At 44.3% G+C, this 18,915-nt stretch overlaps 2 protein-coding genes across 2 annotated transcripts in view; one reads left to right on the forward strand and one right to left on the reverse strand.

The window, feature by feature from the left end:
* Positions 1-2,335, forward strand: part of col4a5 (collagen, type IV, alpha 5 (Alport syndrome)) — a 36,748-nt gene extending 34,413 nt beyond the window's left edge. Inside the window, exons 48-49 of the mRNA XM_088408560.1 lie at positions 701-873; positions 958-2,335. Of these exons, the coding sequence (XP_088264686.1) occupies positions 701-873; positions 958-1,039 (255 nt within the window). The 3' untranslated portion in view covers positions 1,040-2,335. The remainder of the gene's footprint in view (positions 1-700; positions 874-957) is intronic.
* A 2,247-nt stretch (positions 2,336-4,582) lies between these two features.
* On the reverse strand, positions 4,583-17,184 carry irs4b (insulin receptor substrate 4b). Its single transcript, XM_088431300.1, has 2 exons — positions 13,258-17,184; positions 4,583-7,962 (listed from the first exon to the last, which is right to left on the reverse strand). The coding sequence occupies exons 1-2, from the start codon at positions 16,859-16,861 to the stop codon at positions 7,958-7,960; spliced, it is 3,609 nt and encodes a 1,202-aa protein (XP_088287426.1). The 5' UTR covers positions 16,862-17,184; the 3' UTR covers positions 4,583-7,957.
* Positions 17,185-18,915: the final 1,731 nt, after the last annotated feature.

Raw genomic sequence — 18,915 nt, forward strand, 5'->3', positions numbered from 1 at the left:
TAATTCCTTTTTTTCTATTTTAGTATTTACACTTCACGTTGACACCATGTCTGTGGTTCTACAGTTACACTGCAATTGAGGCACAACACAGTAATAGAAGTGTAACACGAAATCAAAGCCACCTAAGGGGTTTAACCCTAGGCTACCATACACCATCTTGTTAAATACGGGGGACGCGAGTGCAACTTGCAATCATGTCCACTGGATGGCATTATTATGCTTTACGTGACCCTCAAATAGTGGATGTCGGTTCTCATCTATAACTGCCTGCCCTACAACAATAGAAGATGGTTTCATAAACATTTGTCTAAATTCGTCCGTCACGTACACTACAAGGGAAACAAAGGATTGCTGAGGTTGAAATGACCCAAAAAAAAGTCTTTAATTAGGGAATTAAAAAACTTCGGTCTTGCATTTCCTGACCAAGAGCCAATCAGAGAAAGACTGCAAATTTAGTCTGCATTCATTGGTCACTTGAAACACATCCCAGAATGTTCTTTCCAGCATCATTCACTCAACTGAACATATTTCACCAGCGCTTGGTGATACTGTACCACCTCTGAGAAACATCACCCCAAAATCTGTAAGGATATTTACGGACTACCCAGAAAACCTCGGGGACACTTGATTTCGGGGCGAAACCAGTAGCGCATATCCACGGCGATGTAAAGGCGCGTCTCCCTTCCTTCCCGGCCCGCAGCACACCAGCGCCGGCGCCGAGGGCTCCGGCCAGGCCCTGGCCTCGCCCGGTTCTTGTCTGGAGGAGTTCCGCAGCGCTCCCTTCATCGAGTGCCACGGCAGGGGCACGTGCAACTATTACGGCAATTCCTACAGCTTCTGGTTGGCCACGGTGGACGAAGGCGAGATGTTCAGGTACGGCCGGATATTTGGGGAGAACCCAGATCTTTCCCGATTCGGTCGGGCGTCTCAAGCCCCGTTTCCACTTTGCCCCGACAGCAAGCCGCAGTCGGAGACGCTGAAGGCGGGCAACCTGCGGACGCGCGTCAGCCGCTGCGTGGTCTGCATGAAGAGGACGTAACGGCGCACAGCAAGCGCGGCCCCGCCCGCATCCCGGCTCGGAATCGGACCACGGGGAAGGGCTCACACGATATTCAAAGGGTGACGGTGGGCGTGGCGTCAACTGCCGCAATTCCATTGGTGCATTGTCTTCAAAAAAAAAAAAAAAATTGGTGCTACTGTGCAACACAGCTTTAGAAAAAAAACTGAGTTCTTTTTTTTTTTTTTTTGCTTTGTTTTTTTTTCCTAAGAAGTACCTCAAAACTAAAGCAGAAAAAAATATCCACAAAATGGTGCCACAATGAATGGGTGATTGCAAACATGCATTTTTTAACCCCGCCCCCTTTTGAAAGAAAAGTCACCCAAGTGTTCTTTCTTGTTCTAACGCGCATTCTTTTTTTTTTTTTTTTTTCTTGACGAGGAGGGTGCGGAAGAAGCTCTCCGTGGTAACCAAACGGGCACTTTTCACTTCGGGACATCCAAGATGCGAGATGCACTGACTAGGAGCTTTTTGTTTTGTTTTGTTTTTTTTTTTAAATCACTTTTTTGACCACTTTTCGTCTTCCTCTTTATTTCTTACGTGGGTGCTACTAACTCGGCTGCAAACCCGCCTCGCTAACCCCGCCTTCTTTCGTTTGTAAGTAATAAAATGTGTATATTGTGTAAAACACTTTTTATTATTAGCGTATTAGGTCCTGAATTGGTAACGAGCATTTTTTTTTTTTTTTTTTTGCAGGTTTAGTTCGCTTTACACTCACGCAAACACACACACAGATATTGTACAAAGTACGGCTTCTATGAATGAAAACAGTATTTTATATATAATAAATATATATTTCTAAAAAAAATAAGTAAATAAAAGAGGTTACAGTGGGTGTTTTAAAGGTCATGCGATTCACCAAAAAAACAAACTACTGAGCACAGTCAAAGCCATTTTCCTTGTGTGTATGATATTAAAATCACTTCAAACTTTTGTATTCAATTTGTAGAATTAATAAAGATGAATTAAGGGGATTTGTTACGAGATTGTGATGTTTCACAGGATTTTACTTCAATCTTGGCTTCTTGTTATGAAAAATCTTTTGTTTTTTTTTTTTAACATTTCCAGGTGTTGGGCTTTGCGGAGTTCTTGCACCAAAAAATTCTAAATTTCGATCGATTCGACAGTTTAAAAATGCAATATTAAAGGCTATATTTTCCTGTGACTTTTTTTTTCAAGCTGGGGTGCGACTCAAATGTAATTTTTTTTTTCGTTGTTTCTGTTCTGATATTCCGAAGTTGTTATAAGCGAAAGACTGAAATAAATACATTGACCAAAGTGTTGTCTTTTGAGCGTTGCTCGTTTCCTGTCATCTGGCCCAATGACTGCTGGGAAGCACGTCTTCGAAAGTTACAATGGGCAGACGATTAACTCGGTGAACAGCAGGGGGCAGCATTACTGCACAGGTAGACCGAGAAAGCGCGACCCGCTTGCAGTTGGGGATAACAAACTCAATGACCTCAAGCGAGGCCAAGGGGTGCAAGCTAGGCGATGGGCGGAGCTAAAATTTGACGTTTTACGATGTTTGGAAAGCAACAAATTGGCGACACCTGACCTGTAGGCGAACTACACCCCGAAAAACAAGTGACGTTACATATAGGACTGCAGATCTTAGTATTTTAGAGAACTCCGGCGCTGCTAGCTAGTGGCTAATTTATGCTAGGGCTCCAAGCCACGGGTAAACACTGGCAACAGTGTAAACATACTAGCTCATATTTCAAAAACTTGCAAATGAGCTTATATGTATAGAACTATGTATAAATATAAATACACATGTATATATGAATAGATCAATAATAACACTTTCAAATCTTTACATTGGTCCGCTAACAAATTAGCATAAACGTCATGCAGTGTGCCGTAAGACAACTACATTTCCCATGATGCTTGCAGTACCAGGAAGTAATGTCACAGCTGATTTAGTGACAAAACTCGCGTTAAACCAAACTAAAGAAACGATTAAAGTTGTCAGCATACGCTAAACCGAATTACATTATTGAAAGTATTCCCGCACGTAACTCCGACACTTTTTGTGCGTTGTGAAAGAATGTAATAACGTTTGTGGACCGCAAGCGAGAAAGCGTCAACCGGTAAACGCCAACGTAAAGTCGTTTTATGGAGCGCAAAACAATCCAAACGATACATCCAAAACAGGAGGCAAAATAAACCCCAAATTATAAAGAAAGAAAGAAAGACACTTTACCAGTTGCCGCGCACCGGGTCTAGACGTATTTGGCGTGAGTCCGCGGCATACTTTTAAATCACGATCACGTGACTACGCGCTGACGTCATATTTAAAGGGACCGCTTCGCAAAGCAGCACCGTTCCTATTATTTGTTTTTGGAAAACACAACAGATGCTATACGTCAGTATCGAAGTTAGCATTATTCATTTGTTTATTAGCCCTCTGCAGTGGCGATTGAATGTGATTTCACAAAACTGTTGTTACCCAAATTTTAACTGCGCTTAGAAACATACTTTTTCTTGAAAATTTTGCCTATGAGAAGAGTTTACCACACATTTAAGACGATTTTGTTCAAAAGTGATCAGTAGGAACAGGAACCGTCAGCATCAAAGTGTGCATACACTCCAGCGCTGCTAGCTAGTGGCGAATTTATGCTAGGAGTCCAAGCCACCAGGTAAACACTAGCAACAGGTGCTGTACAGCAATTTCAACGTTGGCATTAATCATTCGTTTGTTAGCCCCACTGAAATAAAGATAATTGAATGTGCGTTCACAAAAACGTTACTCAAATTTAAACTGTGCTTAGCAACAAGCTACTTTCCTCTTGAAATGTTGGTCTATGAGAAGAATTTACCGGCTGAGGGAGGACATTTGAGTAAGGGCCTTTTTGTTAAAAAGTGATGAGTAGGAACGGGAACTGTCAGCATCAAAGTGTGCAAAATTATGGCTCCCTCCCCAGCCTATGTGGAGCACTCGAGCGCTGCTAGCTAGCGGCTAATTTATGTTAGACCAGGGGTGTCCAGTTAATGGCCCGAGGGCAATTTGCAGCCTGACGCCAAATTTCAAGCGGCTCAGGCGTAATTAAAAAAAAAAAAAAATGCTGTTAATTATTTTGTTGGATTGTCTTTTCTAGAAAACCAAAAACGAACATTTAAAATTCAACTGGTCACAACATTTGAGTACTTTATCATGAAGTTTATGATCAAGATCATGAGCTTTTCAAATTATTTTAAAATTAGGACTCATTTTTCTATTTGGATTACATGTTGACACGACAAGACGAATTTGCTTTTTTCCCAAATTAGCGATTTGCTTACGTGCGTTGAAAAAAAGAAAGGAAAAGAGAGAAGTAAGCTGAGTGGCTCACAAGACCCAAGTGGACTTTGGATTGTTTTGACAGTTGAACTTTGGGACGCTGGGCAGGTCACTTGAATTGGATAAACAGGCCGCCATTGACATCGGGCACAATTCTTGGATCTCCAAAATCATTATAACATTATAATATCATTATAATATAACTAATAAAAACGATATGCATGCATTAATGAGGCAAACGCAGGCGCAGAACATGAACATTTTTATTGCGATAGCTCTATGGAAAGCAAAGGTTTGAACAATATAAACATGATGCCGATGCTCGAGTGGCCTCCGAGAAATCCGCCCGAGAGACAACGGAGAAAAAAAAAAGTCACAGCTTCTACCCGTTCAAAGGATAAAGTGTGTGATTTATTTTCCCCCAAGTGAGACAAATTTATTCCCGCTAGGCGAATGAACAAACGGCATTCAAGTGGAAAAAAAAAAAGAAAAAATACACAAGTACCAGGAGGTACGCCTCTTAACGGAGGCTCACTAATCAACCTGAAGTGTACTACACAGCAGCAAATAAACTGGTATATAGTTACAAAAAATAACCAATTTCTTAATACAAATAACTGCAAAATGCCGCAAAAAAAAAAAGAGCAGGCAGGTATCGCTTTGTTTGCCTGGACACCGTTAGCGTCCACTAAAATACAAAAAAAAAAAATACAAATAAAAAATAAAAAAGGGAAACAATGCTTGCATAAGGATGCGATAAATTCCTGGCTAACAATTTCAATGAACGCATCTTCGTTTTTTGTTTTTTTTGTGTTTGTTTGTAGCCATTAGTGAACATGAGGACAACTTGCGGTGACCGATCTGAGCCAGCCCAGTTTCAAATACTGTCATGTGATCGACTGTTTAAATATAAAATAAATAAGGGTGGCTATTGAAAGGTGGGACGAGGATGAAAAAAAAAAGTCGCTACCGCTATTATTAAAAAATAAAATAATAATAAAGCACAAAAAGTAGACGGAACATCTCCAAAGTGGACTTTGGAACATCATTTCGAACCATCAATGAACCCAGAACTCAAATTGGCGCGAAGCAAAACAGAATATGGGGAACCCAAATGGTGTTGCGTTCAAGCACACATCTCCACGGTAGGAAAAGTGACAACTTCTGGCTACGTGTTTATATGCAACGTATCCCTTTCACGGGTGTCCACTGTAGCAGACATTGGTTTTTGGTCTCTTATCTTTTGACAAATTGGGGCTAGGCTACTAAGTCCTAGGGTCCCCAGTAGGGGACAACCTGGCCAATCACGTCTCATGAGACAAAATAGAAAAGTAGAGGGAACATATCGAAAGTGGACTTTGGGACTGTCCTCATTGAACTCGGTGCGCACTCAACTTGGTGCGGAGCAAAACACAATATGGACAACCAAAATGGTGTCGCGTTCAAGCGCACGTCTGAGCTGTAGGAAAAGCGACAACTTCTGGCTGCAATTTTATATGCAACTTTTTATATGCGACCTATCCCTTTCATGTCCACCATAGTGAACATTAATTTTTGGTCTCTTTCTCGTGACAAATTGGAGCTCGGCCACTAAGTCCTGGTGTCCCCAGGAGAGGACATCCTGGCCAATCATGTCTCATGAGACAAAATGGACACAAATGAACGGGCCGGTTCTTGAGACGATATGTATGTGTGTAGATTAGATCAGATTACTGGAAAGCTCTTGAACGTCACCTGGAAGCATGTGGCTTGTGTGTGTGTGTGTGTGTGTGTGTGTGGATGAAAAAAAACAAACAAAAAACGTATATATTCTTACAATAATATTTTCTATGCGCCCCCACTAGTCTAAACAAGACATTTGTAGAACGTGAAATCTCCATTTTGTTGCCTGCTGTCCACTGAAAATGACATCACATATGCGCGAGGTGCAGCTAACGACCAATCGGTTTTCCGCGTTTGGTCATGTGACATCAATCGCAGAGATATATTTTTCTGTTTTTTTAAAGTACATTCAATCCCATTTGCGATTTTGCAGTATAGGTGTGTCTAAAAATAGCAGTTACTCCCCTCAAGTACTAAATTAATCAATTACTTCAAGTAATTCAGTACAACACGGACCAATTACTTTAGTACCCAACATAAATTACTTTCGTACCAAAGTAAACCAATTACTTTGGCTCTATATTGCCTCAAGTAATCAATTACCTTATTATTTAATTACCCAATAGATTACTTAAATACTTTGGTGCCTGAGAAACTTTATATTTTAGTACGTAAAGCAACCAATTACTTTAGGTACTAAAGTTCTTTAGGCACCCAAGTATTAAAGTAAACTATTCCTTTCCGTAATTGAGTACTAAAGTAATTCATTAAAAGTTTCTACTTTCTACTAAGATTATCCTAGTACTTTACCTAAAATAACAGATTACATTTGCACTTTAATGCCTTAAATTATTGATTATTTCAGAATTATTTCAGATGCTAACATTCTTTTTGGCACTTAAGTACCATAGTAATTGGAGGTAATTGAGTGCAAAAATAATCCATTGGTAGTTCATTACACAAGTAATGGATTATTTTAGTACTTGAGTACCAAATGAATGGATTACCCTAGTACTTTTGTGTTGAGGATACTTTAGTATCTAGATTACTTTTGTGCCTACTACCTGAAGTAATCAATTACATCAATACTTAATTACCAAAAGTAAACAATCACTTAAGTATTTTGGTTACCCAAATACTTTAGAATACAGAGTAAAGGATTACTTTAGTACTTAATTGAAATATTTGATTCATTGGGTACTAAATGCATTTCATACAAAGCATTTTTGGACACTTTTTGATGCAAAAACTTTTGAAAAAAAATTTGAATGAATAAATGCAAAAAAGTATCATTTGGGATTGAATGAATGAATCACAAATATTGCATTGAGACAAGTGGCGCCCCCAAGAAAATATTATCGCAAAGAACATTTTTGGTTTGACTTCCCCTTTAAAAAAAAAAAAAAAAACATAAAAACAAAACATTGTCAGTCTTTTGAAGAGCGCGTGCTAATTCGTCTCTAGCCGAGGAGCTAAAAGAAATGTACCGGAACTATTCCAACCTCCAATAAATAATATGTGCAAGTGTACAAAAGAAAACGTCAATCCAATTTTGCTCAAGTGAAGCGCATCCAAAAGGAGCAAAAAAAAAAAAAAAAAAGATATACTGTATATATACACACACACACACACACACATTCTCTACAACGATTTTGTCCACAAGGTAATAACTGTACGGTACCATAGCGAGGCTGGATGGCCAAAAAAAATAAATCCAAACAATGAAAAAAATCCTCAAAAAAAAAAAAAAGTATAAAGACTGCACCTTAATGCCTCCCTTTTTAATACCGTTAACAAGATTGAGCAGCAAACGCTGGCGCTTGACCGGAGACAGACGTTGGTGGGGGGGGGGGCAATGGAGATTTGCATATAAAACAAAAGAAAATAAAATGTCCGAGAGTTCAAACCAATGACAAAAATGCAAGCCTTATCCTGCCGTCTCTTCGGTCGTCTTCTGCATCCAGAACCAAACATCTCAGTCCAGTTTTTTTTTTTTTTTTTTTTGAGGGAGGGGCTGTTCAGTCTGTAACGACACACAAACAGGTTAGCCATGTCACTCCATGGAAACAATATTATATATATATATACACAGATTTTCAAATGAGTGTGTGTGTATATTTGTACGTATATATACACATAGAGTGTATATGTGTATATACATACATACATACACGCACATATATATATATATATACGCACACACACACACACACAAACACATATACAGTATATACGCATATATATATATATATATATATATATATATATAAATATATATATACATACATACACATAAACACATATACATACATACATACATTATATACATGTATATATGTGCCATTTTAATGAATCTCATGTTTTTTTTTAACAATGTTATTTTTGAAAATGTTGTATTTTCCTAAACTTGTGCCAGAAGTAAAATATTTTTTAAAAACTAGCCAAAACGTCTTTCCCCTTACATGTCTGAAATATAATACGTAGGATTAGCAATAGACCGATAATGGGCAGGTTCAAAAGTCAGTGCAGATATTTGGCATTTTGATGAATATCAGTGTAACTCTCTTTTTTTATTTATTTTTTATCAATCAGACAGCCAAAAAAGATCACAAAAATAGAGAATGTTGGGTTTGTATAAAAATGATGAATTACGCCATCTTTGTTATTTATCTTCTTTCCTTAGCCTTTTTGGTGCATGTTATTCCAAATCAAACAACAGAAAAGCGTGCCGACCGAAAGGGCATTTTGATATTGACAAGCACCTTGAAAAGGTCAGAGGTCAAATCAAGTTCACCCGTAAAGGTCAAAGTGCTTTTTAGGGTCATTATACATTTTCACCAGGAGGCGGCGCAACACGGGAGAGAAATGACATTAGTAAACGAGTTGATGCGGCCAGCGTACTTTGGCCCGCGCCGGTGCCCGCCGGCCCCGCGCGACCCCGGCCACGCAGCTGGGTTATTCCACTCAAAGCCGGGCTTTTGTGCCCAAACAATGTGAGCCGGGTGCCGCAGAACCCACGCTTTGACGGGCGGAATGCCGGCAACGCCGACCACCTGCATGGAAGCCGGCGTAACGCCGCGGCCTTCACTTTATGCGTTTGCGTACCCAAACTAACTTTCACCCATGACAACAACCGAGCCTGAGCTGAATTTTTTTGTTTCCCGAAAAATGGCTCCAAAATGTGCCGTCGCTTGAAGCCATAGCTAATGGCCCTCTTGCTGGGTGGCGAGACAAACTGCAAGCTGGATGGAATAGTTTTCTCCTTGCCTTTCATAAAGCTAAGCGCGCACGTCCCATGTCTTCCTATTTCGGGGCGATTTGTTTGTTTACTGAAGCGACTTGGACTGGCTGTGGGGGCTGCGTAACGCTCTCTTCCGTTGTCACTTTATAGCTGACGAAGAATTTACCTCCGACTAATGAAACTGGGTCCCGAAGGAGGCGTGAGGAACTTTATCGCTGTATTTTACATGCCTGCTTATTGCCCTTTTTTTTAAAACAAGCAGTATATAAACAAGGCTTCAAAACTTGATACTTACAATTAATAATACACTAAATAAATAAGTAAAGTAAATAATTCAAACGTTCACCAAGACATGGCAAAAACAACACAAGGCAACACAGCTACTTGCTGAGTGCAAACTAATGAAAAAAACAAGCCTACTTAGAACAAGCACATGATTTACTTTCAAGCAAATTTGAATCAATTAGCTGTCCAAATATCAATTTCGGCCATTTCAAACTGAATTTATTCCGAATTTTTTTTGCCAATTTTTCAAAATCTCAATTGACAGCTAGCACGGTATAGAGGAATCAGATGAGAAACTCAACGCCATTTCGCGCTGGCAAATCATATATTAGGGAGAGAAAAGTAGATGCTTTTGTCATGCAAGCACGTGGGCAACATTGCCCCCTGGTGGTAGGAGGACAAAGTGCTTGATTTGACATGTAGGTATCCGGCTTTTTAAATGTCACCTTAATTAATTGTGGCGGCCAATATTGTGAACGTGATTAAAATTCGATAAATTGTGCAGCCCTAATATATATATACAGTCAGCCCCCGGCTTACGAGCACCCTGATTTACGAACAATTCGCCTTACGAGCGTGGATCAGGGAGATTTTTGTCCTCCGCTTACGAACAAACCTCTCGCCTTACGAGCAATTCGACATGCCGGCCATTGAGTATGTAGAAGTGTTATCGTTTAATTGCGTCAATAAAATCAACAGTAGCAACATCATCAATCATCAGTAGATACTTGCGACAGTAACGTGAACGCTATTGGTCTTACAACGTCACACTGACTGTCTCACTCACGGTGTCTAAATATATTACCATTTAAGTGTAGTGTTTGTACAGCTAAAGGGAAAAACAGCTGACATGAAATTAAATGTGCCGATTGCAGGACGAAGAATTGTCATTGGTTTAAATGTGTGTTTTTTTTTTAATTAATTGTCAATACATTCCAACCGTTTAAAAAAAAAGTGCGAATAATTATCAGTCGGTCACGGAGATGCGAATATGCTATTGGTCGATTAAGGTCACCCGGTCTCACTCACGGAGATGCTATTGGCCGGCGTCACACGTCAATCGCAGAAATGCCGATATGCTATTGGCCGAACGCCTTTATCTAGCTTGAAGGGACAGGATGGAAGGAAGGAGAGAAAATTAGTGAAAAACGGAATGTTGTAAAGACTTTGCAAACTTTATCTGTTAGACATAGCTTCTAAAATTACTAGCAGCGGTAAAGAAAGAAATAAGAGGATGATGTTTTAGTATCTGCGTGATTTGCACCCTGACTGAAAGAGTTACTGTAACACTGTAAGACCAATAGCATACCTATCGCCGTGTTATATATTGAGCGTTGGACTCTGCCCCATTCTGCTTACACCCAGCTCAAGTCTCGTCGTTACAAAAGGTAAAAGCTATTTGTCCATTGTATTTATTATATAATGCAAGTGTTCAGCAGATTATGTCACTCAATTTTAATATATGTATACAGTGTGTCGTGTTTACCTAAGGCTTCGGCGCGCGTTGCACGCATTCACGAATTAACATGGGTTTGGATTGCCCGCTATACGAGCAATTCGAGATACGAGCGTAGCCGCTGAACGGATTAAGTTCGTAACCCGGGGGCCCACTGTATATATATATATATATATATATATATATATATATATATATATATATATTTGAATACACACACACACACTGAGAGCTAATTCTAATGTCTGCGAGGCGACACACGAGGCCGCTTGAGCGCACTCCCAAGTGGAAAAGTGGAAGTGGAGGTCTTATTACAAGCACGGCCATAAATTCACACGGGCCTGGAAATAGACGCGTAAATATAGAAGGCCGCCGGCTGTATAGGTGGCAACGTGAGAGCAAGACGGGCGGCCTCGTGCAACTTTCTCTCTCTCCCTCGCGCGTCTGCGGGCGGCGACCCCGACGACAAGCCCGGCGCAATCTGCCGTGCACTCCCGCTAACCCTTTCGCAGCTCGTATCCACTTTCCCGGAGAAAAGGCCGGCTTCCCATTCCGGATGCAACGCCTAACGCCTACCCCCCCCCCACCCCCACCCCCACCCCACCAGGAGTGTCCAAACACATCGACGGGAGACCGCAAGAGCCGAATTCTTCTATCTTCATTTCGAAAACACAGGTGTCAAACTCGAGGCCCGGGGGCCAAATCCGGCCCGCCACATCATTTTAGGTGGTCCGCAAAATGCTAATTATGACATCAAGGTTCTGACTAAAATATCAAATTTGCAAATTGTCTTCAACTTTAAAATCATTTTTGGGAAATCCCTCTTTGGAACAGTTTTTACTGGCCTATAATCTCAAAAGTAGGTAAATATGTGCTGATGATATTTAAACTGTTTTTATGACGCCCCCCTGTCAGAAACTAGAAATTAATTTGGGTTTGACACCCCCGCACTACAACAATTACCCAGCAACAGTTGGTTATTGTTTCAAAACAATCCATTGATTAATTGAATAATTTGATTAAAACAAAAAAAAAGGTATTCTACATTACAGTGTATTACGCACATTTTTTTTCCCCATTAGTCTACTTACAAATATTGTTGTTGACTATTGTTTAGTGATAAAAATTTTAAACCTTTATTACTGATTTTGCTTCGCAGCAATAATAAGCTACTTTTGCGCTCTTTGCTTTATCCTCATTTATTGTTTGTTAACGCTTTCAAATGTATGCGCACACGCGCACACACACACACACGCGCACACACACACACACACACACACACATGGGGATAGCCGGTCCAGACGCCTTCAAAAATGTCAGCCAATCTCTTTATCTTTATGCGGAACAGTAACAGGAAGTTGATCAAATGCAACTAATAATAGCACACATCACCATGGCTATTTTAATCCTGTTTATATATATATATATATATATATATATATATATATATATATATATATATATAGTGAAAGTGAAGACGTTTTCCCATATAAAATGAACTACAATCATCCCACTGTTATTCATGGGCTCATATCAATATCATCAATATCAATATCATATATGACGTAGCTTTACAATTATCTGACCATAAATGATTTAATAACATGTATGCCCTGTATTCAAACATGTTATGAACTCATTCAATTCCAAAGACACATTTTTACGTTTAATAACTCCAGATAGTCAATTTGTGGTATTTTTCATGTGTTTTGGGGCCGGTTTTGAACGCGAGAGGATTTATTAAAATATAAAAAAAAAAACTGATTTTTTTTTTCTTTTGCATAAAATGAAAAACTTAAAATGTTTTACATTTAATAATAAGGCTAATGTTTTGTGATTATAATAGTGATTTTTTTATTAGTATTTATTATATATTATTATTTTATTTATTTTTATGATGTTGGGCTGTACAAAAAAGAAAATAAATATTAAGTTGTTTTAAAATTATACAAATATATACCGCCCACTTGGGAATATTTTTTTTTTTCTATGTGGCCGGTGAGCTAAAATGAGTTTGACATTCCTGCACTAAAGGGTTCTAAAGTAATCAGTTACTTCAGTACTTAATTACATGAATGATCACTTTAGTACCTAACTATAAATAAAAATAATCGATTATTATTATTATTCAATTACATAGCGATCAGTTACATTAGCACTCATTTTAAAATCAATTACTTTAGTGGTAAATTACTAAAAGAATTCAATTAATTGAAAAAAAAGTCATCAGGGTTGTTTTTTCGTTTGCGGAATATTACCATATACACAAGATTTTTGCGGATTTCCTTTGACACAGAAAGAAGCACATTTCCATTTTAAAAGCGGCCGGCACTCACCGTGTGATTTGGCGTCGTCGAGAGCGGCGTAGGCCCCGTTCTCCGGCGCGGCGGCGCTCTTGCCGGCACACGTAGACGCGGCGGGGTCCGCGCGGCCGCCGTCTTCCCTCGCCTCCAAGGCCATGTAGTTGAGGCCATTTTGGTATCCCACAGACGAGTCGCTTCCGTACATTCTGCCGGTCGCGGCGGAGGCGCCGGCCGCCGGCTCGCCGCGGGTTTCCACGGACATCCAGACGCCGTCAAAGGACGCCGGGCATCCGGGGGACTGGCCCTCGGGTGCGCGCGAACCGTTCGGGTCCGCCGGCGTCGGGCGGCTCGCCCCGGATGGCGTGGAATTGGAGGAGGCGGAGGAGAAGGTTTCCGAGCTGTGTCTCCTCCTGCCTTGAGGGTCGGCGCGGATGACCTTTGGCTCGACGGGGGGCGTCGGCGCCCGTACGGGGCTCCTGGGAGGCAACGCGGGGGTGTAAGCGGTGGAGCCGCCACGACCGTAGCAACTGTCGCCGACGCAAAGATGCCGCAGCATGTCGGCGGGGTCGCTTTGAGTCCTTTCGCCCTTCCCGCCGTACGACATCTTGGAGTAGTCGTCCGCCGCCGACCCCCAGTGACTTAACCCGGGGGAGGCCGGCGCCGCGTGATCGCTAGCCGAGGGTCGGATGTAGCTGGGGGGGTTCCAAGGGGCCACCAGGCTGGGTCTGGGCGACTGGCTCTTAGCCGGACACTCGTCGCTGTCCCGGGGGTCACAACTCACCTCCATGCTCATGTAGTCCTGGGGCAAGGTCGCCGTTGGGCGGCGGTCGCTCGATTCGTCTTTGGGGGCGAGAGGGTAAGGAGGGGGCTGCTGTTGGTGGGGGTAATGGTCTCCGTACTCGATGTTGATGTACTCCCCGGGACTCGGGGGCCTTTCGGTCGAGGTCCCCGACGCGGGGGGCTCGCCGACTCGGGGGAGGCCGTGGAAACTTCTCCGGCCTAAAGGGAGGCGGTTGGGTCTCACCGCGCGCCGGTCGGTCAGGGCGGCCGTCATGTGGTGAGCTCCATAAGGCGGGGGCGGGTGCGAAGGCGTTCCGCCGCTCCTCCTCTCGGGCGCGGCCGCGGCCACCGACGAGTGGACCGGCTTTGCGAGACGGGCCATGGGGACGTAGTCGTCGCATTCCTTCCCGTCGCTTTCCCGGGTGGGGGTCTTGTAGGAACGGGGGAGGGAGAAGTACGGGCTGAAGGACCTCCAGGGGAGTTCGGCGCCGCGGCTGCCGCTTTCCAGCTTGGGGCCCCGAGCGCCGCTGCACGCCATGTCCATATACTCCGCGTTTGCAGGTTTCTCGCTCCCGCTTGGACCTGCCGTGCCGGAGCCGCTTTGGGGGCTGGTGGAAGCCTGCATGGGGGAGGGAGAGACGCCCCTGCCTCCGGGGAGCATCATCATGTAGCCGTGAGCGTCCGAGGAGGACTGCGACTGGGGCTTGGCCGAGCGGGGGCCCAAAGTCGGGCTGTGAAACTGCTGGGGGTAGCAAACGGGATGAGAGCCGGGGTGCATGGGCATGTAGTCCAGGGGCGCGTCCCTCGGCGACGGCGCCACGCCGCACAGCATGGGCACGTAGCCGCCGTCTTCCTTGGCGGAGGACAGCGGGGGCTGCGACGTCGACGGCCGGTTCTGCTCCGGGCAGGAGCCGCCGACCGGATCGGCCCCTTCTTCCAGTGAAAAATTGGTCTGAGTCATTTTCTGATAAACGGCAACGCCGGTCCCGCCGCTCCTCCGCCTCCTTTGCGACGACGCGAATAAGCGCTCGTCCTCGGCCGTTGACGTGCTCTCGTCTCGCGGCGCGTCGGCGCCGCCGTTGCTGCCGGCGCCGGTGCCAAACACCTCCTTGTTCCAGCTCACCGCCATGTAGTCGCTCAGGCAGTTCTCCTCTCTGATCGGCGGGGTGTTGCCCAGGGAATCGGGGGTGTTGCTGCGCACCCGGAAGTACCTGAAGTCCCCGGGGCTGGATCCGTACTCGTCAGACGAGTTGAAGCCGCCGTCGGACGGCGAGCCGCAAATGGAGGCGCTGGACGGGCGGGTGAGGGTGTCCGAGACGGAACCGTGGCCGCTGCTGGAAGACACGCTGACCGGGCTGGTGGTGAAAGGGTGGGAAACCGGGAGGGACGCCGAGCGGGCGTGGTAGGCGGAGCCCGAGGAGCCCGGGACGGGCCGCACGTGACGCCCGCCGCCGGCGTTTCCCGTGGCCGCGCCCCCGCCGCCCGCCGCGTCCCCCTCGCCGCGGCCAAGGTGAGGACGCCCGGGGCTAAGGTGGACCAGGCTTCCCGTGTTGGAGCGAAAGAGGCGGTTCATGGTGCCCTCGCCCTCGCTGGACGTGCGGAAGCGGTACCCGCTGGCGCCGGAGCTCTTACTGGACGGCGGCGTGCCCACCAGCGACTCCATCCTGGATCGGCGCTGCAGGCCCGTCTGGCTGGGCGGGAGGTTGCTGAGGTGGCGGTGGGTGGTGACGAACGGCATGGGGTTGGAGCCCGACGACTGGCTCTTACTCCTCGGCCTGATCTCCACGTAGGCCTTCATGGCCTTCATGGTGTTCAGGAGGGTCTCGTGCATTTTCTGGGCCACGACCGAGTCGTCCACCTGCATCCAGATCTCGCCCGGGCCGATGGAAGAGAAGCGACCCACCTCGATGAAGAAGAAGCTCTCGGAGTTCCCGCAGCGCCTGATGTTCATCAGGTGCTGGTTGACGGAGGGGGTCTCCGAGTTCAACTTGATCAGGTGAAGGGTTTTGGAGGAGAGGCATAGGCGGTACAAGCCGGTGAGGTTTTTGGTTTGACCCAGTCCTTTGGGTTTGACGTTCACGTGCCACACCTCCTTGAACACGGTTCCGGGCGTGACCGTCCCGTATCCGTCGTCTAAGTCGTCCGTGATCAAATGCCCCTTCCTGCCCTCGTTCATCAGCTCGCTGATAGCCACGTACCAGTCCTCCTGGTCCTGCTCGTTCTCCGCCACGATGGCAAAGTACTCGTCCTTGGTGTACAGAGCGATGAGGTGTTTGTTTTTGGAGTCGGCCCTTTTGTTGACAGTGAAGCACTGGTAGAGGTAAATCACCCTCTTGGGGGAGGACGGGCCCACGGGTCCGGTTCCCCCGCGCAAGCTGCTCCGGAATTTCTTCTCGTTGTCGTAGTACTCCAAGCGGCTCGGGCCCAGCTGGCTGGAGGCGCGCAGCACGAAGAAGCGCTTGTGGCCGTGCTTTTGCTTGCGCAGGTAGCCGCACTTTCGAATGTCGTCCGCCGCGTCCGCTGGGTTGGACGAGCCGCCGGCATCGTACGCGAGGCCGCCGCCGCCGCCGGCGGGCTCCACCGGGGACGACGACGACTTTCTCCCCGGGGATTCGTCCGCGGAGAGATGATGAAGATGATGATGCGACGCCAGCTCGTAGTGATACGACTCGAGGTGGTGGTGGTAGGAGGGCGGCAACTGCTGGCAACGAGAGCCGCCGCTGCTGGTGTTAATTAACGGGGAAGGGGCTTCCCTCACCGAGCCGTCGACGTTTGCGTTCCTCGGCTGCGTCTCGAGCATCAACTTGGCCGCCTTGCCCTCCTGATAATTCGTCCAATTTGGCATCGCGGAACGCATTCAAAGGTCACTTTACTTGCAAGCTAATCCGAGCGGACCGCTGCCCCATTCTTGTTTGGAGTCCGGCTAGGCCAGCTAATGCACGGTTCTGATTTGCAATATGCGCCGAGCGGCTGCGCGTTTGTCTTTATTTATTTATTTTTTTACGAGGGGGAAAAAGTGTCAATTTGCCCTCGTGCCAGCAAAAGAGCTATTGCACGTCGGCGTTGTTTTTAAGAAATGAAGCCTACCGTGCTCAACATGGCCACGTTTAATCGCGCTTCTCCGGCTAGTCGTTAGCAACTCGCTCCCTTCTCCGCTTGTACACAAGTCTACGGGCCACGGCACAAACAACACGTGACCACATACGTCATCCGCAACGGGCTGGTTCAAAGCGGCCGAGGCGGCGCGGGATTGGTCCAATATTGTGAGTGACAAACATCGACGGGCGTCTTAGCCAATTGTTCGAAGGACGATACCGCCTGCGTCAATGGCTCTGACCAATCGCAGAAGGCGAAGTTGTCCCGAGGTTTAAAAATAGGCGTCAATTTTGAGGTTTATTTCGGACGTGAACGAAAACTGTGTTGCTTCAAAACTAATCTCAAATTATTTTTGATCCCGTTTGATAATCACTCCAAGTCTTGAATTAATAACTAATAATACACGTAACATCAGTATTTGCTATTCATTCAGACTTTTTTAACGAATGACTCCAGACTATATCCGCTCGAAATGTATAGTAATTATCTTGGTTTTTTTGGCTTTTGTTAAAATTCTTGTGTTTTATCTTTTTTTTTTGTCATGTATGTAAAAAAATTAATTGTATTGCCTAACTTTGGCACCATGTTCTCAATTAAAAACAGATCTGAAAGAAAAGCAAGTGCCCTAATGACGAGTTTGTCTCATACGATTATAGAAATTATACAATTTTTTGCATTACAGTAGACGGCCTTGCATTTGGTACCTGGGACTTACCTCGACTTAATACACCCATGCAGCAAAATCACATTACAATAATAGAAACAAAGAATATATAAAGAAAGTTCAGAATCTAACAAATTGATAAAAACATACAAAAAAAAAGATAACAGAATGCACGCTGGTCACCAGAAATCATTGAATTCTATACATATACATTCAGAGGACAGCCATCTTATGTTGCCACTGTAAATGACAACTTTTATTTATTCATTTAGCGGGCTCGCTTTTTCGCAAGGGTCCAACAAAGAGTAACACATGGGCGTCCAAATTTATGCATGAGAAAAAACGGAAGGTGCAAGGGCTGCTTTGAATTTCTTTGATTCTTTTCTTTATTTGAGGATCAATAATATTCATAAATTGGACCTTAACACACAACATCAAGTGGAGGAAACCATTTTTGCTAATATTATAATCTTATTCTAAACTGATTGACAATACACAAGCCAATTTATTAGCCATTTCTTATTATTTTTGAGTGGGTTGGCTTTTTTCCCCTTTTTTCCAGCCCTCCTTTTCTTGTTCAGTCCATCCATGCCCTTCTATTTTTTTTCACTAATTTTGCAGGCTGTATCAAATGTACTCTTTTGTATATATTGTACCACTGGCCGGTCCCAAACAAATGCAGGGCCACATTTGGCCCCCGGCCCACAGTTTGGAGATTTGAAGCTTCTGAAAGAACAAATTTCACTGTAGCAAAAAAAAAAAAAAAAAATCCTTACAAAATGTGCTTTTATTTCATTTCACTATAATTTGCAGACAAATCTGTCAAAAGCACTCATGGATGAAGAGGAAAATTAATAATCATTAGCAATAAAATGTAGAAAATAGCACTTTTGCCAGATTAAACACTACATCTGTACGCCACACACTGTGGCATTTTCTGTTGAAACTGTAAATATACAAACAAAATGGCAACGGTTCAAGTTAATCCATGCACGATGACTTTTTTCTACTTAACCCATCTGATTAGCGTTTAACTTTGAAATTCAATTTTATAGGCTGTTCCCAAGGTGAATAATTAACTAAAGGTCTGTTTCGTCTAACTCCCACGACCTTTCGTGAATGTCTCGAGAACAACTGGCCTTATAATGTTA

The sequence above is a fragment of the Hippichthys cyanospilos genome, chromosome 1, assembly GCF_059441005.1.
Source record: "Hippichthys cyanospilos isolate Australia breed blue-spotted pipefish chromosome 1, RoL_Hcya_1.0, whole genome shotgun sequence".
Classification (NCBI taxonomy): Eukaryota; Metazoa; Chordata; class Actinopteri; order Syngnathiformes; family Syngnathidae; genus Hippichthys; species Hippichthys cyanospilos.